Source organism: Athene cunicularia (genome assembly GCF_003259725.1).
Source record: "Athene cunicularia isolate RWA chromosome 19 unlocalized genomic scaffold, athCun1 chr19_part1, whole genome shotgun sequence".
NCBI classification, from domain to species: Eukaryota; Metazoa; Chordata; class Aves; order Strigiformes; family Strigidae; genus Athene; species Athene cunicularia.
Window position 1 is genome coordinate 11,481,292 of NW_020799124.1, and position 25,745 is coordinate 11,507,036.

At 42.7% G+C, this 25,745-nt stretch overlaps 1 protein-coding gene and 1 long non-coding RNA gene across 4 annotated transcripts in view; both read right to left on the minus strand.

Annotated features, from left to right (window-relative positions):
- Positions 1 to 25,745, minus strand: part of LOC113487377 (S-adenosyl-L-methionine-dependent tRNA 4-demethylwyosine synthase-like) — a 124,428-nt gene that overhangs the window by 74,563 nt on the left and 24,120 nt on the right. For all 3 annotated transcript variants that reach the window (XM_026861901.1, XM_026861899.1, XM_026861900.1), the window contains exons 8-10: positions 14,951 to 15,074; positions 2,956 to 3,008; positions 233 to 351 (exon numbers count right to left, since the gene is read on the minus strand). In XM_026861901.1, the coding sequence (XP_026717702.1) occupies positions 233 to 351; positions 2,956 to 3,008; positions 14,951 to 15,074 (296 nt within the window). The remainder of the gene's footprint in view (positions 1 to 232; positions 352 to 2,955; positions 3,009 to 14,950; positions 15,075 to 25,745) is intronic.
- Positions 22,534 to 25,422, minus strand: LOC113487379. Its single transcript, XR_003399769.1, has 3 exons — positions 25,050 to 25,422; positions 24,817 to 24,934; positions 22,534 to 22,648 (listed from the first exon to the last, which is right to left on the minus strand). It is a non-coding gene; the product is annotated as an uncharacterized LOC113487379 (long non-coding RNA).

A 25,745-nucleotide genomic window follows, 5' to 3' on the forward strand; every position in this document is an offset into this window, starting at 1 on the left:
CCCACCCCCCCAGTCACCTCCTGCCAGCCCTGACCCACAGGCTCAGCAGCTGGCAGAAGGGCAGGAGTACAGGCAGGAAGGAGGAGCCCTGCTGCTGCCATCCAAACCCCTCCTCCTGCCATTTCCAAGTGAAAAGGGCACCCAAGTAACACTGCCCTAGGTTTGAGGAACAGCTCAGGGACAGAGTGGAGCAGAGCCCTTATCCCAAAGTAAAATTGCATCAATATTTTACCTCCAGCAAAAGACGCATTTGTTTGCACAAGCCAGGCTCGGCGTGGCCTCCATGCAGCGATGGCTCTCAATTCCATAAAACGTGTGTTTGTAGCAGCCTCCTCGGCCTCGAAGCATCGACTAACAGCAGAGACACACATACAAATACCAGGAAAGTTAGAACACACTAGCTGTAACCAAACCGAGTGCAAAGATTTCAAATCTGGGCCCTGGGCGTATTTGCAGTTTTCAGTCACAAGTAACTTCAGTGTTCAGAGTCACCCGCGACAGACATGGCAAGTGAGGTCAGGGCTGCAGAGCGGGTATGAATGACAGATGTAGTCTGGTTTAAGAAATTTGTAACACACAGATCAGTATGTGGTGTGACTGTTTATACACACCCTTACAGAAGAAAGGCGTTTATGATGTCAAATTTACAACTGTTTTAAAGAGAAACTTTAACATAATCAATAACTTCTCACTTGTAACCTCACAGCATAACAATGCGCCAACAAAGGAAAGCAGGTGAAGCCACTTAAACTGCAAGAATTATTATTGTAAAAGCTCACTAAAGGGTAACAGGGATCAATTTCAAGGCTGCGCTACTGAACACTCAATTCTTTTCATTTGTCTAGTAGAGTATTTCTTCTAGCACTAAATTAAATAAATACCCTGACCTTATAAACCCTCATTCACACCAGTGAGCGGCTCCAGCAGGACGCTGCACTTTTCACCACAGCAGCCTTCCCACTGGGATTTAACTCCTATTTAGCATGCAAGTTGCTCGGAGCAAAGACTGTCTTTCATTATCTCAGTTTAATAATAAGTGAGAAAGCATCTTTACTACTCTCAAGAGAAAATCTGAAATATGACACAGTAACTTGTAATCTGCCTTTCTCTACCTGGTGATCCAAAAGAAAGTCTCCCCTAAGCAGCAGGGAAAGGATATAACAGGTAACCCCTAACATATGCACAGTCTGGTTATACAGTTGGAAGATTAAACAAAACGGAAAATGCTGTTTATTCTACCCATTCCTCAAACAATAGAGATATCAGGAAACTCACAAATTCTAGGAGAGCAAGTTACATTTTGGATTTTATAAGACAGGCAAATCAGCAGGTTTTATACTCCTTTCCAGAATATGCCAGAACACAATAATTTTAATCTGCGATATCACTATGAAACTCTACTTAATACTAATCCTCCTAGCCCTGCTCCTGCTTTCTGCTGATACAAATCTCAAACCAGCCTCCTGAAGATACTCACATATTGGTGTGAATCAGAGTCAAAGCCACTGTCTGTAACCAATTTCAGCTCAATTTATTAGAACACTTTACATTCAATTCCTGTTTAAGCTAAAAATAGTATGGTCCTATCTAAGCACACAGAGCTGCTATTTATTTTGTGAAATGGCTTTACAGTGCTGCATTAAATTCCAGTTCTTTAATAAAAATAGGTTCTCTGGGTTTCTCTCTCAGTCACACCATGGATGAAGTTTGACAACTTTTTCTTTAAAGATTTCATGGCCTTCTCTGATGCTAAAAATGATAGAAGAGAAATATTTTACGAGTAAACAGCAGAAGCATCAGTGAGGTAAGTACGTCCCAAATATTCATGACAATACAGTGGTGACTCTTTAAACTGTTCACAAGAACACATCTTTTGATGAAACAGGTCATTGATACCAGGCATTTCAATAAGAAAACCTCACTGCAGCCACCCACTTTGGTGACTGTCAATCAGAGAGCTCTTTTCAAAATAAACAAAGTTAATCATGCAGCAAAAAAGAGCTGAGAGACCAAGGAACTGATCACTGCCACAGCACAAGAATTAAGAGATGTGCTGTCATTTTAATGAGGTGGTGATGCCCATAGTTCATCATCCCATGAACGCTGAAGGCTTTAGCATGTTATACCAGCGTTATAGATTTGGGGAGTAATGTTACAGACCACCTTTCAACTTCCTAGCTTCTCGTGGACCTGCAAAGGACAACCAAAAAAACAAACATATTGAAGTGGCTGAAGTTTGTTCTACAAGGCTCTGTGCCTCTGCTGGGAAAGTTTTTAATTCTGCAAACTACTTGAAAAGCTACTGGTTTACATAGCCTATAACACACAACTGCAAAGCTTAGAGGATGACATTTCCACCTATATGTGTATATACACACAGAGAGACATATTATACACAACTACATACATGCACACACACACCCCTACAGTAACTTTTAAGAAGTCCTAGCATTAACAAGTGACAGCTGCCTCACTATCCAAATCTTACTTGCCAAATGCTGAAAGCCAACAGAGGAGCACCGCCCATCGTGAACCAGATATATCCATCACAGAACAACAGGTTCAAATGCCCTTGTGTGCCCATTCGAGTGTAATGATGGACTGTGTTATCTTTGTTTCAGAAGACCTCACACTAGTGACATAACCTTCCTACTTTTCTCCGCGGTGTTCTGCTCCTGCCATATATTTCAGCAGGCAGGAGATATTTTAGCAGACAGGAGAGTAACGAAAAAACAACAGAAAATTATGCTCCCAGCTCTTTGCCGTGGTCGCATTCTCCCTCTTCGCAACAGGATTTTAATAGCTTGAAATGCAAAGCTACAGCTAGGAAGGTGAAATTTGTTTTCATGCAAGTAATATCACGTCTTAAAAGAATATTTCATCTGGAAATTGTAACACTTAAGTCTCTAGTTTGTTGGGGTTTTTTAATTTCTAAGATGAGAAAAGAGAGCATACCTTCGTCCATCGGCAGAGCTTCACCCCAGAATGGCTTCCAATCAGTTTGTAACCTGAAAATAAAAAATAAAATTTAAAAAAAAAAAAAAATCAAACAATTGTTTTTAACCTGCAATAACTGATACATAAAACATAGCAATCGGTACACAATATTTAAGCATCACAGTCTCAATGCTGCTCTTGCCCAGTGGCCCGAAGGTGACACTACCAACAAGATGTCAGTGTCCACCCACATTTGATTCTGGGAGCCTGCACATCAGTGCAAAGGCCATGGCCACCCAAGGGACTGTGGCCATCTTGAAACCTTTTCTCTTAACAGGAGATTTATTATTTATATTACTCAGTCTTGTTTGAATCAACGGGGAGAGCCAGAAGACTTCTCCATGTAACAGGATGGCAGACTAACAGGTCTGGCCCAGAGATGTGGAACATCTCACTAAGTCCAAGGGACAGCACATGGGAGGGAACAAGACAGGGAATCAAAAGGATCTCCCTGGCCCTAAGCCATCACCCTAGAACAGACTCTTCACCAGAACCAAGGAGATCTAATCCCCACTGCTCCTTGGCACATCTGACTGGGCCTGGAGGACAACATCTGATTCCCAGTGCAGTGAGGGCAGAGGAAGATAACTGAAATGCAGGGCTCAGCTTGAACCCAGACTTCACAGGTTCACAAATTCCATCTCCACTGGCTGTGGTGGAGCCACAGCAAGGGAACAGCTCCTCCATGCCTGGAATAAAGCTGATTTCACATCACTACCCTGGTCCCCTGCCAAGATCAACACAATTTAAATTTATTGGTCCAGAGGGATTAATTCCACAACGTTCGTTAAGCACTAAGTACTATTATTACCCAAACTGCTTGAGTTAGGTTTTTCCCCTCTTTGATAAAGTGTTTAGAGACCAAGGATTAAAAGTCACTTCAAAATCAGCATAAAAATAAGAGGGATTTGAGAAGCCTCCCTGTGTCATTCACACAGTAGCATTTATACATCAACAGCCTGGTTGTCCCTAAACCCAGCACATCTCAACTAGCTGCTTTAGGCTGATGTTTATATTAACACTTTCAAGGAAGAAAAAAAAAAAAAGAAAAATCATCAAATTTTAGGTATCAAGTCTACTTCCTGCCAACCAGTATAAATAGGCAAAAAAGCCTTCTGCTCAGCAGAGGAACTGGCCTTCACCTCCTCCAAGAAACAGCAGAATTACCCTGCCCTGCTCATTTGTCACCATGCACCTCTCGCACAGCGAGATGCCAGGGGAGTGCGACTGTGCCCCAAGTCCCCCACACCTCCAAGGACACCGAGCCAGCCAGGAACTGCAGCGACAGCAGATGCTACAACAGCTAAAAATTAAACCGCGTGAAGGCGCACATGGCTAACAAGGAATCGTTCAGCCCCTGGAGCACGCTGCTCTAGTTACTGTGCCACTTAAACCCAGCACAGATCTGCCCAGTCTCCGCTTTCTTCTTCACCTGGTGTTCGCTCCCGTCTCCTCGTGCTGGCTCTGACCTTGCTGGGTTCAGACATACACAATTTTAGCCTGAGCAGTTCCCTGAGGTGACTCTCCAGGAAACTGTACAAACACTTGGGCCAGCACAGGGGAGGTGGCTGGCAGGAGCAAGCAGCAGGGACACGCAAAGGGGCCAACTGCCAGATTAAGTGAGGCTTTGGGGACTGCAATGTCAGACTGCTCCCATGTCCTGAGCTCCCTCTCCCCGTCCAGCTCTGTGCGAATGGACAATATTTTAACAATTTTCCTCACTAAATTAATAACTCTCCACATAGCAAGGAAGAATGAGCGGCTGTAAACCAAAAAGCCTCAATATTTCACTGAGCAGATCATCCAGTATTTTCCTGGAGAATGACATCAGTGTAACCCTAAGCAGCACTTCTGACATGGTACTGACAGACTCCAAAGCCACCTGCAATATTGGGGACACCTTTATCTATGGCTGGAAGAGACCCAGAAGACCTTGTGGCAACTTCTGACTGTCACTTGTCAAAGGCACAGCCAAGCACACGCAACTGCATTTGGCCGCATCACATCAACTCTCCCACCCTGGGTCTGTCCTGCCTATTTCTTCAGCACTTTTTTTGCTTAGATCTAATCTCAGAGACCTCCCTGTGCTGCTAAAATTTGTGTCCTTACAGTATTTCCTGACAAGCATCAAAAAGGGTGCTGCAGTCCTCCCTCTAACACAGCTATCCAAGCCAGACTCTTTGCTTGCACAGCCCTAGCCTTATTTTTTCCATTTTTCAGACACCAGCAAGAAGCATTCATGTAAGATTATTCTTCCACAGATCACTTGTCAGTAGAAGTAATATGGTTGCTTAAAAATGGGTTTTAGATTAAAATTAAATTGGAAATAGGACATGCTTGCCCAGATCTGCTACTGAGTTGTCTGAGGGAAGAGAGGAAGCAGCTAAACTGAACAAGGTGCCAAGCTCCGGAGCCCAAAGCTGCAGCATTTTCTCTTAAGTTACTTAAATCAACTTCCACCATGTGGAGCGCCCACAGCATCCTTTAAAGGCCAAGAAAATTGTACATGTTCAACATCAAAACAGAGGCTTAAAAACTTCAGCCAGCTTTAGTGATGAGAAGGGGTTTACTCATCTTGTTTGCCGCTGCCAGGAGTCACAGCTATGGTTACAGGAAGAAACAGCCTATACTTGCAGAACTTCTTAAAACCACTGTATGAAGCTGTTGAGCTCAGATCTTCACCACATAGCTAATTCTGGCAGAAAGTGTGGTTACCCTGCTAAGCCATCGGCAGCGAACGCTAGCCATGCCGCGCGTTTGCGGACTCGGGAATTCAATAAAATATCAGTGACCAAAGGCTGAATGCTTTTTACTTGTCTACTCTTGGTGAACAGTCTTTCTACCTCTGTGAAGCCTGTTTTTTTCAAGCAGTTGCTTTACACTGCTGTAGTAACACAGGCACAAACCAGTTTGGGCTAAAAGAAAGTACAAAGGGTTAAGCAAGAGCCAAGCAGTGCTAAGTTTCAAACTAAACATGAGACAATGTGTTCAAGAACCAATGTGAGGGTCTTCTCTGTTGTTTCCACATCACCCCTTCTGCTGAACAACCCTTTTGAAAGCTCAGGCTAGCTCACCTCTTCCATCAGCTTTGACCATGGCTTTGCCAAGTCGTGGATGATTTGAATCTTACTGATGGCCCAGAAGCCTGCACCTATATATGCCAGGACTCACTGTGAACACATTTTGCTCTTAAGGCAAAACAATAACTATAAATGAATATTTGTATAGAACACCTTCCAAACAATACAGTGTGTTGTCTTGATGGGACTCTGCTCCCAGTGCCTATGGATCTTCAGACACTAAGGCTGAACAAAACCAATCCATTTATTATTTCTATAGCCTAACATTCAAAGGATTCCTTAAATTATAAGCAGGCTTATAGTAATCAGCTCAACTCCTGACTAAAGGCACAAGAACTTCTAATCTGAAGTCTGTGTATTAGTTGATCCTTCTCTAGGTGATAAATTCTGAATGACCTAGAAGCCTGCCAAACTTCACTGAAATGGTCATTTTTTACTATAATAAAACATGAATTAAGCTTTTAAACAAGCTTTTGGATGAAATTACTGTTATCAGGCAGTAACACTAGGCTGATTAACATTGAGCAATTGCTTGCCCTGACGATCCAACTGCAGTTTAATAGAGCACAGACTTCTAACCTAAGAGATGGCCAGCATCACAGATGGTGACTGCTCCATTGTCTGGGGCAAAACTGTTCTGTAACTGTTTAGAACTACACTGCAGCATTTCATCTCTATCATGTAAATAGTAGTTTTAAAAGGCCATTCTCAAATTCAAACAATTCAAACAACCCTACCAAGCTCTCCACCACTGAAACAGGACACTGCTGTCCGTATACTAATGTCACATTCCAGGATAACAAGGTATTCTGGTTGTAATGTTGCTAGTTTACCAGTGCCATACACATAACAAGTCTTTCTAACTTCCTGAATGTGGATGAATTACGTGCATTTGTGACCAATTATGCTATTTTAATTTTGAAATCAGAACAGATAAAATAAAACAAATTTCTGCAACTACAATTGCCCATATCAGAAGCAGTGTCATATCTGCACAGTCTGAAAAAAATGCATCTGTAGGATAACCATGCTGAACAGGTTTCAAAGACTGCTGACTATCCCAACATGGCAACATTTCCAGAAGAAAACCCAAAGACAAATTCCAGTTCAGATCTCTACACCACCAAAAGCTTGCTTCAGCAGAAGACTTTGAGAGCACAAAGCAAAAGATTTAATTACAAAAGAATGAAGTAGATCGATGGTTGAAAATTCCCCAAAAAGTACGGAAAAAGAAAAAAAAAAGACTTAGCCATCCTTCTCCAAGAGTGCAGTCACTGTAAACTTAGTAAAAGTCAATCTGATGTCACATTGTGCTTCACAAACTCTTTCAGACTTTCAGACACAGGCTTTCAGAAGACTTTTCTTCCAAGAGTAATATACAGCTGACAAACCCATGTGGTTCCATCAAGCAATCTCCTTAAGTAAAAGCCTTCTGGTTTGAAGCAATGATTATCTGTTACAGCTGAAACTCAGTGCAGAAAAGGGAACTTCACACTTGGAGAATGTTTACAGGAAAAAAGTTTCCAATTTCCTGCCATTTTTCAAGAGTGCAGTTTAAAAAGGCCAGAGCTGAAGGTCAGCAACACAGCAGTAATCTATCACCACCACTTTAAGGGCCGTTTTGATAGTTGTAACACAGCTACTGCACTTGCACCACCCCCCAAAAGAATGTTCTGACTAAAGCTACAAAATAAAGGTAAAAACCAAACCAAAACAAGAAATGTAATTGGCAAAAGGAGAAAGGAACCTGTTCAAATTCTGTCAGTATTTTATACAAATACAGAAAGTAGTGGAATCTGGGCAGTGGAATTTTTCCACTGCACAATAGGAGAAGCCTCTAGTGTCATTCCTAGCACTGCTCAATCTTGAAGAAACCCTTGCCAAGCCCATCAAGATCTACTTTAGGTTTTTTCTTTTCTGAATAAAAGAGAAGAGCCCTCTTAAAAAGTATAAAAGGCTCATGATTTGTAGAAGGACTTGCTTTCATGAACTAAAAGTAGGAGTGAGGACATGAGAAAGAATTTCAGGACTGAACCTTGTATACAAAAATCCTGTCATTCCAAAATTGACAGCAAATTTGGCCTTTCAGTGGAGCTACTGAAATGCTGCTTCAGATCCTCTTCATGATACACACAAACATCCTGAATATTGTCAACACACAGTAAAAGCCTACTCAGGTTAGTGAAAGAAATACAGCTGCTTCAACGGGCAAACCAAGCCTAACCTAGCATCAAGAAAATGAGACTGGCAAAGGTCAAGGGTGGGAATGCCAGTAGCTATAATGAATTCCAGCCTCAACAGCTGATCATAAGAGCTAAAAATTCTTAAAATCTGGCTTTTTATTTGAATTCAGATGTCCATTTCAATACAAGAGTGCCTTTTCCTTTGCAGCACAGAACAGCCTGGGCAGCAGGAATATAAAGCCTCCAATATTCAAACACATAATTTCTCATCAAACTATGCCTTTTACAAAAACAGCCACAGAGACTACTGGTATTTACACCTACATCAACTAATACTGGAGAAAAGCCAGAAAAAAAGCCTTCTGTATCTGGCACCTTTGACAAAGAGCAATGTGTTAAGCCAGACCATTTGCTGAGCACTTGCAAAATGTTTGCCATGAACACATGTTGGTGACCTCCACTAGTAGCAACCACAGCAAAACATGTCTTACAGAACTGAGGTCATGGGCCTCAACAACACAGCAGCCCATCCCATTTTAATCCAACCCCCAAATCAACTACCAGTTCTCAAGACCTCCTCTCACCCAAGGCGAGATGGAGAAAAGATGTCAGCCCCTCAGCCCGAGTAGTTTCACTAACTTCTGCATGGTTTGCCATCCCTAAAGAACAGCTCCCCTACTCCCAAAAAAAGGATCTTTGGGGCTTGGCAAGCAAACATCCATCACCATCCACCAGAACAACCCTTAGAAAACAGAACTAACCAGCCATCCTCAGAAGTCACCTTCCGACTGCTCTCAGACACTGCATCCAAGATAAAGACCTGCAAGATAAAAGCCCCTCAAATGTTCTGAATAACAAAAGGATCCCTGCATCTCTCTGGGAGGTTGGAAAGACATAAGCTGCACTGAGGAGGAAAGCACAGCCAACTCGCTCTTCAGCTGCAAAGCAGGCAGAATAAAAGAAAACATGATGGCACTTTTGAACAGGCTGCCTCGCAGAGCCACCAGCTTCCCCACAAACACAGACTGCCTCAGCTCCCCTGCTAGGGCCAGATCAACAGCTCCAATGCCAGGACCATGGGCTCTCCCCTGCTCTCCCACAGAGGACCTCTGGGTCCCTCCAGTGCCTTCTGTAGCCCTGCCTCGTATCTCCAGCTCCCCTTGCATCTTCTACCTATTTTAGCTGGCCTCATGGCTGGGCAGGAGGCAGCGAGCATATGCCTAGCCTAAAATCTCCTCCTTGCCAACTAGCAGTAACCAGCTGGCCAAACAGGACAGGTCATCACTTGGGAGATCAGGACATTCCGTGAGGAGGAAAAGAGCCTCAGTCTCTATTCATAGGAAAATTCAAGAAATCTGCAGGAACTTAACATCTTTAAGAACTGTATATCAATGTCAACTTTGGCTGAAAAGTTTCAAGTGGAAGAAGGCAGACAGCCTGTACGACTCTTCCTTAAGCACCCAGAACAAATACACAGAGTAACAGACAGAACTACAAGTTGCTACAGACAAGATTATCTTTTTGGTTCATGTCTGAGTCACTCTTTCAGTCATTCTGGGCACATTTCCTGTATTTCTATTTGTAAAAACTGTTCCCTTGCTTAGGAAGAGTGTCATGTTATAAAGGACAGCAAATTTTATCCTTGCCTGAATATACCTTGTATTTTGTTCCAGCATAATAGACTTAATTTCAAAGACCAACACTCTCACAAAGTCCTTCTGAAACTAAAAAAAAAAGGATGCACTTCAAATATAAATATATTTATGCTTGTTTTCCTCTCTATACATGGGGTAATTCTACCAGCTCCAGTAACTACACGAGGGAAGAATCAGGCCTGCAAATCCAAACTTTCATCATCTACTCTGCTCCTGATAAGCCACTACATCTGTGCCAGCAAATTAGTACTGCAGTCAGCTCACCAGCAGCTCTTGGCAGCTTCCACACTGTGGGACTTCATCTTCTGCTTCTTGGATTCTTCCCCTTTAACTGTGTATTCACTGTTTATTTACACAGATATTTTCTAAGGAACTGCAAGAAAGCTTAGTAGGCTTAACTTTACCTGGTTTCAGTTGTTGTATTTGTTCTGATTACTAAAAATCATTTGCTATTTTGCAAACTAAATTTTAATCTTGCCATGGCCAGTATCTGGATTCTGTGGTTTCAGGGAATGCACCAGTGTAAGTAATCCCTGGCCCAGCTGTGAGTTGCTAGTGCCACCTGGAGTTTAATAGCTATACATAAAGCACACTGAATCCCAGAGACGCATGCAAACATTTCAGCACACAGCCTGTAAGAGTAGACATCCAGCAGTACCGATCTCTGTGCAGTATCTCTGCACAGTGGAGCTCATTGCTGAAGTCTGGGCGCTCAAAAAGCTCAGCACAGCGAGCCAAGCTGAGATTGTCAGAAGAGCTCAGAGCTGCAGGCACTGGAAACCCCAGTCCAAGAATGGACAGTAAAGGCCACCAAGTACTTTTTAAAACAAGGCTGGTAAGCACTTGAAAAGAAAAATCTTGAAAGACTGGGCTTAAGTCAGCCTCTTGATTGCCCATACACGCTGAAAAACATAGATCAAAATACATCTTTATATCAACTGTGAAGTCAAAACATTGAAGTAAGTATGGGCTGCTTCAGTAACCACTGTTTCAGACACAAGCTGTCTGCTAATACCACTTGCCTTTGGATACCAGCAAGAGTTATCCTGGACACCCTGGTGCTAAATTGTAGGCTCACTTAACCAGTAAGACAGAACAATCCAACTGGACTGCAGCTAAACTGTACCTGTAGTAGCAGAGACACAACAGAACAATCTATACAGTGTTAGTGGGGTCAGTCTCTGGGTTTCATTAATCCATTCCCATGAGAAGCACAGTTGTATTAATGCTACAGTAGAAAAGAACAAAGCAAAGAGCATGTTGAAAATTCACGGTATGAGCAGCTTAACAAATCCAGGTCCTTGGAACCTCCTAAGCAAACAATCAGCTCTTCAGGGTTTTGAGTTTGTTTTTTCTCTGTTTTATTCCTGCACATTTAAGAGAAGCACGTCAAAGATGGCCTGAAGCACTGCTAAATAGGACTAACTTGATAGGGATGATGAAGCTGGCTGTCACTGTGCAACATCATGTTTGACCTCCAAATATTTCAAGAAATCAGCTGCAGTAAAAAGATGATTCCACCAACTGCCACCCTTTGCCTTCTTACTCAGCATGACAGTTAGTTTGGCTTAATTTGACCATCACTATCAATAAAACATATGGCAAATCAAGGAGTGGTTAAGATTAACAACGGTTAACAACACAAACAGAGCACAGGTCTATGCTGTTGCTGTACTGACTTTAGAGCAGCAGGAAAATGTAAAAAATTATCTATATTTTGTACTCTTAAAATAAGTACAGTTGATACAGGGTACAGTGTAGGAACCCCCATGGATTCACACTGGGTTTTTTTTACAGTCACCTTTCCTATTAAAAACAGCAGCGTGAGACTCCCTCTAAAGATAAAGGAGGATTTAAATCCACTTCCTGAAAAATCAGGAGCTCTGGAAAGGCAGACTTCATTCACCATGTGCAAAATCCTGCTGGTACCCAGGCCAAGCAAAAAAAAAACCAAACCTGTCAGCCCAGAAGGGATTGTTTCAAGAATGTACAAGCAACAGCAAAAAGCAAAGGTGAGTGTTATGCTGTATCTACTAATCACCACAGGAAACATTAACATGAAAAGTTTGCATCTATTTTCAGGTTATTTCATGACATCTACCTAAATAGATGAAATTATTAAAGCATTAACACAGCAAAATGGTACCACTGTAAATATAACACAGCCAAATACTTCAACTGTCAGCCTCTCCTGCTATATTTGTTACTATGTAGTTTGCACTGTATTTGTATTTTATGCAAGACCGAACACTGATGGAAAGAGAATCAGCGTTTTCCCACAATACAAGATTGCCTACAAATTTAAAAAGCAACTATTACAGAGAATCTTTTATAAAGGTATTTGCAGCCAGGCAACTATACAACGCAGTAGGTGAGGCTACATTTAGCTGAAATTCAACGCCAGTGCTAAACCCCATATTGTTTAAGCAATATTCAGTTTACTTAAGGTAAATGAAGAGTGAACATTGTAACAGTCTGAAGAGATGCTGGTCAAAGGCAAACTTCTGTTACACAACCACAATTTAAAAACAGCTTTCTCCTGAATCACTAGTACTGTTTTTTCCTTCTCTTGGGCTAATTATGCCTCAGGGATAATCTTAAAGACACTGAACTTACACCCAAAGCAACTAGTGGTTGCAAGATAAATTACATTCTTTTGACTACATTGCACATTTTTTGGCAGGAACAAGGGAAGGAGGGAATTGTTTTATTTTTATAGCCACATAAGCCTGTCTTGGTGTGTTATTTGCAGAAAAAATGTTATATGACGTGAAAAAAAGAAAGGCTCCTCTTCTTCACTGTTGAGTGACCATTAAAGAATTAGGTGAGCAGCAGAGGAAAGGAGGGGAAGGTTGTGTCAGCAAGAGACAATGCTAACTGTAAGGGATACAGACATAGCAGTTTTAAGTCTTTGAAACTGCAGATTTATGTAAGTAGATCCTACTAGTTGATCCAATGCTGGCACTACCCTGAATGTCAAAGGAAGGGAAAATACATACCTACTTATCTGCATAATGAATTCCTGTCCCTGGAAAATCACAAGGAAATCCTGAGTTCTCTGAGGAGCTTGCTTTTGTGTCAAAAAATTATGGTAGGAAGGTGACCTTCCCTCCAGCACTGTTTACACTTTCCAAATGACCACTTTTTAGATATTAGTATTACAGCACAGCTTCATTCACTCCCCAAAACCAAACCAAAACAGACTGGGTCAGAAAGTGAACCACGGTGAAGCACTCCTGCAACCACCACAGCACAACAGAGCCCTGCACCACAAAAAAGCCAGGGCAGTGCGCTGAACCACCCACTGCCCCCCTCTCAGAAGTCAGTACCACAGGCAGTCTCCACAGCCCATCTTGGGTTCCTGTGTCCCAAAGCAAACACTGAGATGTCTGGGGGACTCGGTGCACCCTTCCATGGAGTCAGGAGCCCCTCTAACCTCTCAGAATAGGGAACTTGAAGCAAACTATCATGCTTTTATCTCCTCACAGTTCATTTCTAGACAGTCGCATCTCCTAGAGCCCAGTCCCCCAGGCCTGCTAACCAAATCCCCCTGTTCCCTAAACTCCCTTGCAGGCAGAGCAATTACACTTCTGGATCACAGACAGCAGCAACTAAAAAAAATGAATAAATAAAAAAAAGAAAGCTGTAACAGTGCTCCAGCTGTTCTGCTGCATGCGGCAGTGTAACTGCCACCACATCACAGCCTTCAGAATTAAAGCTGAGAAGATGTATGGAACCAGCCTCCTACAATCCCCCTGCTGGTCCCAGCTGGCAGCAGCACCACTACGGACAGTGGTGGAGTCCCCATCCCTGGAGGGGTTGAAGAGGGGCTGACCCAGCGCTGAGCGATCTGGGGGAGCTGGGAACAGTCAGTGTGAGGTTAATGGTTGGACTGGAGGAGCTTCAGGGGCTTTTCCAACCGAGATAATTCTGTGACATGAAGAGGTGGCAAAGTCACTGCCACCCCTTGCTAAGCTTTTGCTTTATTCCTTCAGACTATGAATTTACAGAATGGCTCTTTATTCTATAGATGTGCTAAGGATAATGAAAAAAACCTAACAACCAAAAGTGTCAGATACTTGATGGGCAGAACACAGCACCAGCCACCTACAAAAGCTCAAGCAGAAGAATGGCTGAGATGCTGGGGAGCAAAGGTGTTGGGATCCCACAGCTGCTAGACTCACAGAGGACATGGTTAAAACTTCAGAGTCCCAGCTCTGTAGCAAGATGCCTCCCCTGTAATAACCAGAAGTGCATTTTCAGAAGCATCAGGAGAGATACTATCGATTTAGCAAGAAAGAAAACCGAGCACACTCTCATCATAAGAGATAAAAGAAATTAGACTAAACTCCCATTAGTCTCCAACTGAGCAGCATAGGGAAGCTCACATCACCCTCCTCCTGGCTCTGCTACTCAGAACTGAGACTTCTGAACCACAGGGTTGTCAGTCCAGCTCTGCTCATGCTTGTCCTTTGTTTTTAAAAAAAGGTGTTAAGTTCATTAAAACTGTTCACTACAGCTCATAGAAGAGCCACTGATGTAATCACCTAATGGATTGTTAAAGTTACTTTGAACTACTTCCTTTTCTGGAAATACAATTTCAGTAACAAAATCAGAATGTGAAACTGATTACAAAAGCGGGGGACTAAGATGCAAAATAGAGATGCAAAGCTGATCTTTAATATTCTTTGAGAAACCTACACTCTGGGTGCTAGAGGCACATGGGACTATCACCTTCTCTCTCAAGCTGCCTTAGCAGACACATTAAACCCTGTGAAGTCCGATACACTCTCCACACATTACAGCATGTGTCACCCCGAGACACAAATACAAGCTTTAGATTCTTCACCACAACAATTGGGTACAAAGAGCCCCTGCCTAATCTCTGTCCTGCCTCTGGCTAGAGCCTACCAGGACTGAGGGTCCAAAGCAGTATCTTTAGGTTAAAGAACAGCATCTTTCACTTGCTCTGTTAAAAGTCTACCACTAAGACTTCCAAGCCTGGTCCAACCATCTGGTCTTTGCAGAACCTCACCTTGTTTTGTGAGCGCTTCTCTCAGAGCTGGGGTTACCATCTCTCTTTCACCCTCCTCCTTCCTCCCAGCGTTCTCTTGAGTCAAGCTCATTCCAACATCTCCTTCCTCGAGCTCACGTTCTCTCTGTTTAAAGACAGTGAATTACAACCATTTAGAGTCCAGAACATGTTTTAAACACTGCAGCATGGTTCAGCCACAGACCTGCTAAACTTTAAACCGATGTATTTGCCCACACATGAATTCTTGCATTCATGTAACCCTGCACTAGACTCTGACCCTTCAGTAATTTAGGACAGTAAATTTAAAAAGAAAGAACCCACAACACACTAGATTTGTTCTACTAACATGGCAATAAAATTCTCTAGAACATTTTAAGAAGCAAGGTGTTTGAATCTCATCTGAGAGCAAGAGGACTCCAGGATTTAAGCCCAAGTGTTTCATGACTGCACAATAACGACATCTCTCTGCAGAACACAAAACAGAGGGAACAAACCATTTTGTTCCTAACACACAGCTGCTGGAGTGACAAGCAGCTACTGTCGCAGTTATTTGGGATGGATCAGAGAAGAAAGCCACAGCACTACAATGACTTGGCCCAGGAGTTTTCAGAGTAGAAGCTGTGCTTTCCGCAAGTCACCTAAGAAAGCAGCCGTGTGCCCCACCAAAATTCAGTGATCACCAAAGGCCCTGAAAGAAAAAGCTGCTCCCCGCTGCCCCGCAGTCAACTCCAGACACAGGAGGCTTCCAGCAGATGCCGCTTTTTAGACACAGTTCATTCCTTGGAGCTTATTTAAAACCAAATGCAGGAATATCACGTATTAGCATAAAGTTACAAGGAGAAGCAAACCCTAGCCCAGAAGAAATTGTGAATCCCCCGCTGCATAAGTGTCACTTCTGAGACTTCAAGGATATTTATTGTTTCATGTCTGCACAAAGAAGCATGAAAGTGTAAATAATTACTTTGATGTAACTTGCAATCTGTCAGTCCTTTATGGGTTTTTTTGAAATATTAAAGGAGTTACGGATAAACAACAAAAAAAACAACAGAGGACATTATGTTTTCACAAAACTGAGGCTATTTCACATCCAAGACTCTTTTTGTGCCAAAGACATCAACAAGTTCATACAAATGCTTCCAGTTTGAGTCTACCCACCAACTGTTCGCATCACTAAGGAAACCAGTGCTCCTGACTTGACAGTGCTCTTCACAAACAGGGAAAATAATCTAGCTGTTCCTAGACACACAGATTTCTTCTGTACCTGAACAAAATTTCAGAAAATAAAGGTGCCTCAGAAGCAAAAAAAAAACCAAAACCACACAGTCTCAGGGGTTCAAGGACAAAACAGAGTTCCTAATCAGCACTTGAGAAAGGAATAGGAAAGTAAAACTTTTAGGCACAGAGGTTATTAGCTTTCCTACTCATTTTGAATAAAACTTTGCTCACAGTTTCAGGGAGGTTGTTCAGGAAGGTATTTTCTAATGACCAGTAAAACAACATGGTCCTTACTGAAGGAGAAAGCTGTCGCCATCTTCTACTTCCTCTCAGCTTGTTGAGTTTTTAGGCAGGATTTCACTGGTTTCCATAATGCATCAAAACTTCTATGAAAGGCTAGCTCTATTAAGTACTTATATGTTGGGTCTAAAAGCTCATTTCCTGAGACTTGATCTTCATTTATCAGCAAGATGCTTCAACAGCAAAATACTAATATTACTGGAAAAGCTTCATGCAAAAGGAAACAAGGAGATAATTGTTAAAAGATTAAGACTTTAAGTCTAAAATAAAGAGATTTTCCTCCCACAAGCTATCATTTAACCGAGAACTAGGCCCAGCCATCCACTTAAAAAGGAAAGGCGCTATCTTAGCACAGATTTGTTAGCCACTCAAAAGCTAAACGCTACACCAGATTTACAAGTGGACACATCCTGGCCCGTCCGCTCTACGATTCTCCCAGAACAGCTAAATATGCATTATGGAACACATAATTATATTAAAAATGCAATGATTGACTTAAGTACAATGAGACATCCCATCCAAGACAACTTTCAGTTACAGGGAAAAAAAAGAAGTTTTTCTGAATTTAAAGGGTTTGCATTTCTACCTGCCTGTTGTGCTTGTTACTGCAATACCTGAAAAAAGCACCTAAACATAAGAACAACAAGTTAAATTGCCTTACTGGCAGGACAAACACATTTCAATAATCATTTTTCCCCTCAGAGATGATAATATTTTTCCTCCCCTTCATCCTGATGTAAACAAAGCAATCATTTGTTTTTCTCTGAAGTGCAATACCTGACTTCTTCGGTTTGGCAAGTGACTGGCTTCAGATATTTCTCGTGGAAAATGGAATTCACAGCCCTGGGAGCTTTACTTATTTGCTTAATAAACCTGTCATATGTATTATTTAGGGTTTGAGTGGAGAGAACAAAGTTAACTTTGCACAGAGCAAACTTCTCAAGTTCCTGTGATTTAGCAGAAAGCCCAGTAGTAAATCCAAGGCAAATTACTGTCTTTCCATAACAAATCAAGCAAGTAGTGACAAGAGCCAACTTTTCATGCCCTTGAAATACTTCACTGCTTAAAAACTGAATAGTCATCCTCTGGCCTGTGTTCACAAATGAGAGAGTGCATAGAGATGAGAAAACCTAGGGACACACTCCCATTCCTTAGTACCTCAAGACTCAGTACAGGAACTGCAGCTCGATGCAGAGGGGTTTTTTTTGTTTCGTTTTGTTTTTTGATACTGCCACTGAAGCAGACCCAATTAAAAGCAACTGAACCTCGGATGGAAGATCACCTCTTCTACAGGTGAAGCAAAAAAGAAAAAAATCTCTTGCCTTTTACTGCCATACAGGCAGAGGCAGCACATACTTTCTGGGCAGGCAGAAGCCCATTTTTGATGGGTCAAGAGCAGATGGTATCTGACACAGGGCATAGGACCTCAAGGGCATAGACACAAGCAAGGACCTCAGCATTCCCTGCTAAGGCAGAGGTGTCACACTATCATTTTGACAAATAACAGTTCAAGTGTTTCAAAGGATTTCCTACAAACATCCCTACCAAACTCATCCACAGTCACATCCAAATATAACCAACAGGCCATGTATGGCCACTTCTCCCCTTGGAAGTGTTCTCTCCAGGAGGTCAATGTGCCTGATATCTCCCTGTGTTTTCCATTTTATTACACCAAACACTCTTCAAACTACTATTGCAGGAGTGAAAAAATTGAAAAAGAGAGACCTAAATTCCATGCAAAGAAGTATTCCCTAAATTAATTTAGCATTTTAAGCATCATGGCTCTACTTCTTGATATGCTATGGCTGGAAAAAAAACCCAAACACGTTCCCCAGAAGGTTTTAGTCCCTGAAGGACAACACCACCCAAAATATCCCAGTTTTGACTAAATTTCTTTCCTACTTAACCTCACAGTGGTTAAACAAGAGGGAACCCCTGGTCTTGTCATGATTTACAGTTTCATCCATCAAAAGGCTCCAGGATCTGAAAACTGTAATACATCAGGGGCTGGAGCCAGGACTAACAGAACCAGCACTAAGGGAAAAATGTTGGCAAGGCTATCAGGAAAAGACTGCTTGGCAGCAAGAAATATTAGTAACACTTTCCCATGGGAGTCATTAAATGAAGTAAAAAAGTTCATGAGTTACATGAATGAAGAGTCAAAGTTCACACCAAGCAGAGCTCTGCAAGCAATACTCCAGTGGCAAGAGGACAGCTAGGAAAGCTGACAACTCTTCCCCTAGTTCAGGCTCAGCTGTCAGTGGCACCATAGGCAAGAACTACATGGGGTGTTTTTGAAAATTGAATAGACATCAGGCTGCTCACAGGAACAGCACTTGTTTCCTTACAAAGCAAGGACTAAGTCCTGACTAACACATGGAAAAAGAATGGGACAGGGAACAGGCTTCCACAAAGGTACTCTTGAACACAACAGAAGCGGAGCAGAAGAATGCGAGTGCACTGTGGCAACCTTCCTGCTCCAGGTACAAAGCTCAGGCTGTCACAACCCAACTGTAACAAACAGAGACAGAACTGCAATTTGCTCAGTCCACGGATGAAACACCCTGCCAATCTCACAGCAACACGGGATACTCTAACTGCTGTCAGTCACCAATAAAAATGGCTTTGAGCATTTGAAGTGAGCACAAAGACGAATCCTGGAAACTTGGATTGAGTAATCAGTGAACCAGCAAACACTCTGACAGCAAGAAAATCTTATTAAAAATAACTCCTAGTGTCTACATAATCACAGGCTACATACCCACTCCACACATCATTGCCCAGTAAAGCACAAAAGCCTGAACTGAAGCAAAAAGCAGACAAAGGTTGAAAGCATGACAGCTGAGACATGGAACTTGACAAACCACTACCTTGCCATGACTGAAATAGGAGATGGCTTGATCAAAAGCAAAAACCATGACACACACTTTCAAGAAGTGACCCTAAAACGTGGAAAGACCCCAAGAAGTTCTGACTGATATTAACAACAAAAAAAAAACCTACACCAAAACACACAACTTGGAAGTGAGATTTTTTTTCCTCCTGGAATAGAAACCTTTGTGCATCTCAAGCTGGAAGAAAGTCTCCATCCACACCTACTTTACTATGCTGTAGAATAACAGAAGATTCCTCATGTTATTCTGAGGCAGCAGGCACTAGCTGCCACACAAAGGGTGCTATTCAGACCTGCAGCTCAGCTGCCACAGAAAGAATTCTGCATTTTCTTTTGCATGAAAAGTCAATGCTAAGATTTTTGGACATACACAACAGCATTGTAAAACCCAAACTCATGCAGACAAGTAATGACAGAGAAGACTTATGCTGCTATCCAACTGAATCAGTCTGAACTGGCACTGCACATCCGTGAAATGCGGAAGGACAAACGATCCCACCAACATCCATTTTCTTGTAAGTTCATCATCATCCAGAATCCGTAAGGACAAAAAACTTCCCAGATCGCAACTGTAAAAACATATCCGCAGGGCTACAGTGGGGTTTAAGTTTGCTTCAGTGAGCTATAACATCACTGCTCTGCTGTAGGGAAGGTTTTTACAAGGTGCTATTAAACCACAACTCCATTTCACATACTGCTACATGATTCTGTCGACATTTGTTTGATTTGGGAAACTTCTTTGAACACACCATAAAGACGACTGATTTTCAAAGGAAACAAAAGAATCAAAACTTAAAATGTGTCTGTCTCTACCCGAAAGCAACTAGCTTATATTTGAAAATTGGGCCATATATTCACATCTTTATTGTAAGCACAGAAGAAAGGAATAATCACAATTAAAATCTAGGTAACATGATTTAACAAGTGTCCTGAAATGCCCCACCTAAATCCATTAAGATTTTCCACTTCAGACTACTCTTCTTTCTGACACACAGAGAATGCAGCACACATTCTTTCACCATGTTTTGCAATATTGTGCAGTTTTTTAAAAGTGGCTCTGTAAAAAGACTTCTCTACTCCATTTCTTTTCCATACAGTGGAATGCCCTTTTAGTGCATTTCATTTCAACACTGTTCTTTCAAGTGGTCAGAATGCCACGCACACATTACAAAGAGAAAGCGTGATGAATTTTAATTCTGCAATTGTTTACTACGCTTTTAAGACGACTGCAGTCAATCTGAGCTAGTATCAGGTAGAGGTGTATCTCCTAGTAGCAGTATCTATTGTAGAAAAGTCCTTGTCAGCAACTGAGCTGCCTGGACTGCAGACTATCTAACTACTAATTTTGCATTAGAAACCCTGAATGCCTTCCACAGAAACAAAGGGATCCAGTGCACTGACACAAGTCAGACATCAACAGGCAGCAGCTGCCTCTCCTAAATGCCTCAGCTTTCAGTGACCTTCAGAATTCCTGTAATGCAAGAAAGCAACTAACCATAAAATACTAGCACAGGTTATGAAGCAATAGGAAAAGTATTGAACAGAGACACACTTCTCCCTGGACCACAAATGACCCAAGAACAACTCCTCACCTGGGTTAGTCTTCCCAGGAAGACCATTTTGGCAAAGCTCACCCCCAGCAGAAGTCAGTGCTAACTGCAGAGCTGCGTGGGACAGTCCCTATCTGCCCCTTCCCCACCTGCCCTCTGCCAGAGTGGGAGCACCCAAATTAACAGTTCTGGTCTGTAGCCCATTCAGTGAGAGACATCAACCAGCTCTGCAGAATTATTAGAGAGAGAGGCCACAAGATTATCATAGGAATATGTTATTAAAGTCAGAAGGAAATTGCCTGGTTTCTACCATAATAAATCCTCATTGACTGTAAGATAATGTAAACCAGTCCCTCAGGGAACCAGACTGAGACAGATATCCAAGAGCCCTGCAGAACGGCCCTCAGGACCCCAAGCCCCACTTCCCAAAATTACAGGCCAAAGAAGAGTCAGAAATGACTCAGAGCTTCACCTTCTCAAGGGACACAAAGCACACTTCCATACACACAGCCACACAAGCTGCTTTTCCAGCAAAGCCTCGTGCTTCACACCTGGGTCTCCTGCACGCTGGTTTACAGCAGATGTATAACAACTCTCCTCTTAAAAACCACCAGCCCACTGTTGTTCCGGTAGCGCTGACCCTCACAGGGACCCAGCCTCAGTGACCCGGGTCAGAAGGACCCCCAACACGGGGAGCACTTGCAGGCACAGATGCAGACCCAGATGCCTTCCCATGACCCGCTGGCACTGAGGCTCCAGCCAGGCCAGTGGCAAGAGGAACATCATTTCCTCATGCCAAAGTTTAACTGTGCTATGACAGGAAAAACTCCCATAGTGGTTTGCCACAGGTGTAAGTACTCTGTGAAATACAAAAACAGGTTAATGCCACGTTACATCACCCAGTTCCTTCTGCAGAGCTGAGATAATGCTCCTTCCATTCCCTTACGCCACGCTCTTGTGCTGAGAAAGCTTTTAGAGAGGCTCCATCTCGTCTGCACTTCCACAGCACCCAGCAAAACACCATCCCACCTTGTGCCAGGCCTCTGCAGCCAACAGCAGAAGAGGGACGGCAGAATATCAGCTCTGACATGAACAACGGAAGATCGGCATTTGCCTGCTTTGGCAGCCCAAGTGTCAGGAAAGAAAACAAAATTGTGGCTCATCTCCTAACAGGAAAGAAAAAGCAGCTCCCACGGTCCGTAACCAGTGCTGCCCCTCACACCCCGGGACAGCCCACCGACCGAGGCGAGGGTGGATGCTTCTGCAGTTGAGAGCCACCGACAAACCACACTGAGCACTGGGCAGCCACAGCAAATGGGGAGGTTTGACTGGAGGCTGCGTGTAGAACGACCAACCTGCAGGGTTTGTCTGGCAGAACAGGGACACCTTCACTGCACCCCAAAACACCTTATTCAAACAACATCTTTATTTAGCAACAGATGCTGCACTCCCACAGGACATCGTGGTGCTGCTCTCTCCTTGGATACAGCAATGACATCAACAGGCCACCTCCTCCATGCTTCTCCCACAATTACCATCAGCAGATAATTACTCTGTGCATTGATTTGTGGACTTCTGCTCAACTGTGTTATGTGCCTGGCAAGAACCTTCAAAAAATGCACAGGAGAAACATACCTGAGAAACGCTGCACAACTTTAGTGAGAAATAGCAGGCAGATGGGCTAGACTGCTGCAGGCTCAGCCCTGATCATCTCCAACAATAGATGTGGCCAAGAGGAGGCTGCAAATAAAGAGGAAGCGCAACACTCGGGGGGAATTCAGAATTCCAGAATTTCTCGTATCTCTCAGCTCTGCTTCACTACCTGTTTACTGACTAATTTACAACAGGCTAAGAACAGCAAGGGATATGGCATCTACCACCCAGGGCAAAAGCAAGTCTTCATTCATGGGTCACAAAGCCCTTTATAATGGCACATCAAGGAAGCCAGTACCGTACCACACATCAAAGGCAGAATGTACAGCTAGAGGTTACCTTTGAATTCATTTTTTTCTGTTTTTTCTCTTTTTCATTGGGCACTTCCAAGTCTTACATAGAATTCGCAAGATCTCTTGTAATGTTGTTTATGAACTATAATGCCTTTTCAATAGCCAAATTTCAAAGAAAGATTTGAACACAGGAAAAGGGTGAAGTTTCCCTGTGACAAATCCAGATTTTAAGGTTACAAGTAGTCCCCAAGCAGTTAAAGGATATTTCTTAAAGCTTATTTTAAAATGTAGGGTCACACTGAATTCTGAGCCAGAGTAGCAGAGGTCAGAATCTAGCCTAGACACTGAGCTCTTGCAGATAAGTGTGTGTTTCTCCTCTAGGAATCTTTCATCCATTAAAATTTAAGAGGAAGTTCTTAGAGAGCTCTGACTGTGCACATCACTTCCAGATGTTTCTAAATCTGACAGGGAAGTGCCCCAGCCCTGTTCATTTTGGTTAAAATAAGGATGACAATCCTTGCATACTTTGTCTGTAAACCTTATACCTTAGATACCTTATACATTAACACTCGTTGCCCCATTTCAAATAAAACTCCAGCCAGCTTTGTTAAATGTTTCTCCACCCTCTGTCAGCAAAGGTTTGGTCTTACCCAGCAGTCACCTGCTCACAAAGGGCTCTCAAGAAACATTGTGATTGGTGAGATTTACAATCCTTGTGGAGGTCAACACCTAACATAGGGCAACTTCGTCGGGAAGAGTGCCAGAGGGGACCAGGAAACCCCTCCTGCGGCAAATGGACATGCTCCCTGGGACACATTCTGTTCCCTGTCAACTCAGTCTCACTCTTGCTCGCTCTCTCAAACACACACCCCTCTCCTGTATTTACATTGCAAATGGAATTATCAGCATCATTAAACTTTTTGTTTTAGAAAACAAGAACATTCATCTCAAAATTGTGTCAACAAAATATGCGTATTTGATTACTTCCCAAACCATCCAAAAGAAATTAGGGTATTATTATTACTATTACTCATGCCTGCAGTTTATAAATATGAAGGTTAATAAAAGCCATCTCATTCCCTGGGAACAAGTCGAGATTGATCTTTCTTTCCTAGTTTATCACAATCTCCCAGCTGTGAGAGATAATCTACATTAAGAAATGGTGTCCCTGTGATTAATAGCAGTCTTGCAGGCTACAAACATACCCATTAGATTTCACATTTTATCTGATAAATACATTTCAGGGGAGTAACTCTGGAGGACAGAGAAAGTGTGCCACAATTGTCAAACTTAAAAGTCCACTCAGTTATTAAATCCACTAGGAACAACCATTGCCTTCTCTTGCTGCATAAAAGCAATCCGGGGAGAACAGGTCCAAGTTCTCAGCCTGAAAACAAGCAGCTGGAAGAGTAAATCCAGAGGAAATCCAGACTTTAACCCACCTGGCTGTGCATCATCCAGCCCTGCCTGGCACCACAGCATCAGGCACCTGAGAGAAGCAGCCTCAGACCTTCCCTGCCCGCCTTCACCCTGGTTGTATCACACTGGTGGGCTCTCATGCCCAGCAATTCCCTTCACAGGCATTATCTGCACCCACAGAAAGGTTTAACTCCATCTTTGAGCCCCAATAAGCATCACCTGCAACTATAGAACCTGTGGCAACTTCCAAAAATTTACTCTGAAAAAAAGGGCTGGATTTTAGCAGCTATGAAGTAGTCCTCACCACACAGTATGACATTTGGTAATAAACAGAGGAATTTACCTTTGTATCACCTATCCCTTCAGGTAGCTGAATGATTTCCTGGTGCCAATTCCTGTGCTCAGATCCAGGGCTCAGAAGGCACCACCATCATCTCGAACCGTGTCCCTTCACCCTCACAAGCTCTTTAAAAATCCATCTCTTCTTCCAAGGAAAAGTATCTAATAGCTACAGCTCTACCAGGAAGAGGTTCTGGCATTCACCTTCAACTGCTGAATCCATCTGCCTGATCCAAATGACAGCAAGAATCCAGCACCTGTCTCAAGCCCTCTGGCAATACTTTGTACAAGGAAGTGGAAGCATATGGGAAAAAAAAAAAAGCTGTAAAACAAAACTCAGCCTTGATTTCCATCAAATCAAGCAACAGGAGATGGATGCAAAATTAAATTAAGATCACCTGCAGAGATGGGAGCAAACATTCATTAGACACACTCACCTCCACAGACTCCCTCTGCCATCCCATAAAAGGCAGGACAACGAGGAATTATGACTACCGGTGAGTGCACATCTGTCTCATCTGCTAGTGATCCCCACAAGAGGCAACACGTGCCTGCAAAAAAGATCAAAGCTCGACCCTGAATCGTTCAAACTGATTATATTGCACAAGGCAGAACCTGCTATTCCATCTCCCACATGCAGAGGAGTTACACTGACACCTGCAAAACCCGTGCTGAAAGCTGTCAGGTACGTTTCAAATCCAGGTAACTCTGTGTATGAAGGACTGTCTGTGACATAACCCTGAAACACACAAGTTTTCCTCAAACTTGCGAGTTTCTGTGTGCAGAGTTCAGACACTAAGACCCAAAGCACTTGCCTGTGCTGGTAGCAATTACTGCAAGACAACAGATCACATCAGCATAAAACAAAAGTGTCAGTCCAATTTTATGCAGTTCAATATTCTCCCAGGAGAAAAAAAAAAAATAAGTGGCTAAAGGGACAACACAACTCATCTGAACAATTCTCATGGCACAAACTCATAGCCACTAAAGTGAGGGTGTGGCTTAAACCAAGATGCACTGGGTTTAAACAACTACATCTTCCCACCTGGGAGCAAGAGAGTCCGATCAGGATAAATTACTTTCATAAATGCAGATCATCCTGGTCTTTCACATCAGATCTTCAGCATTTATTT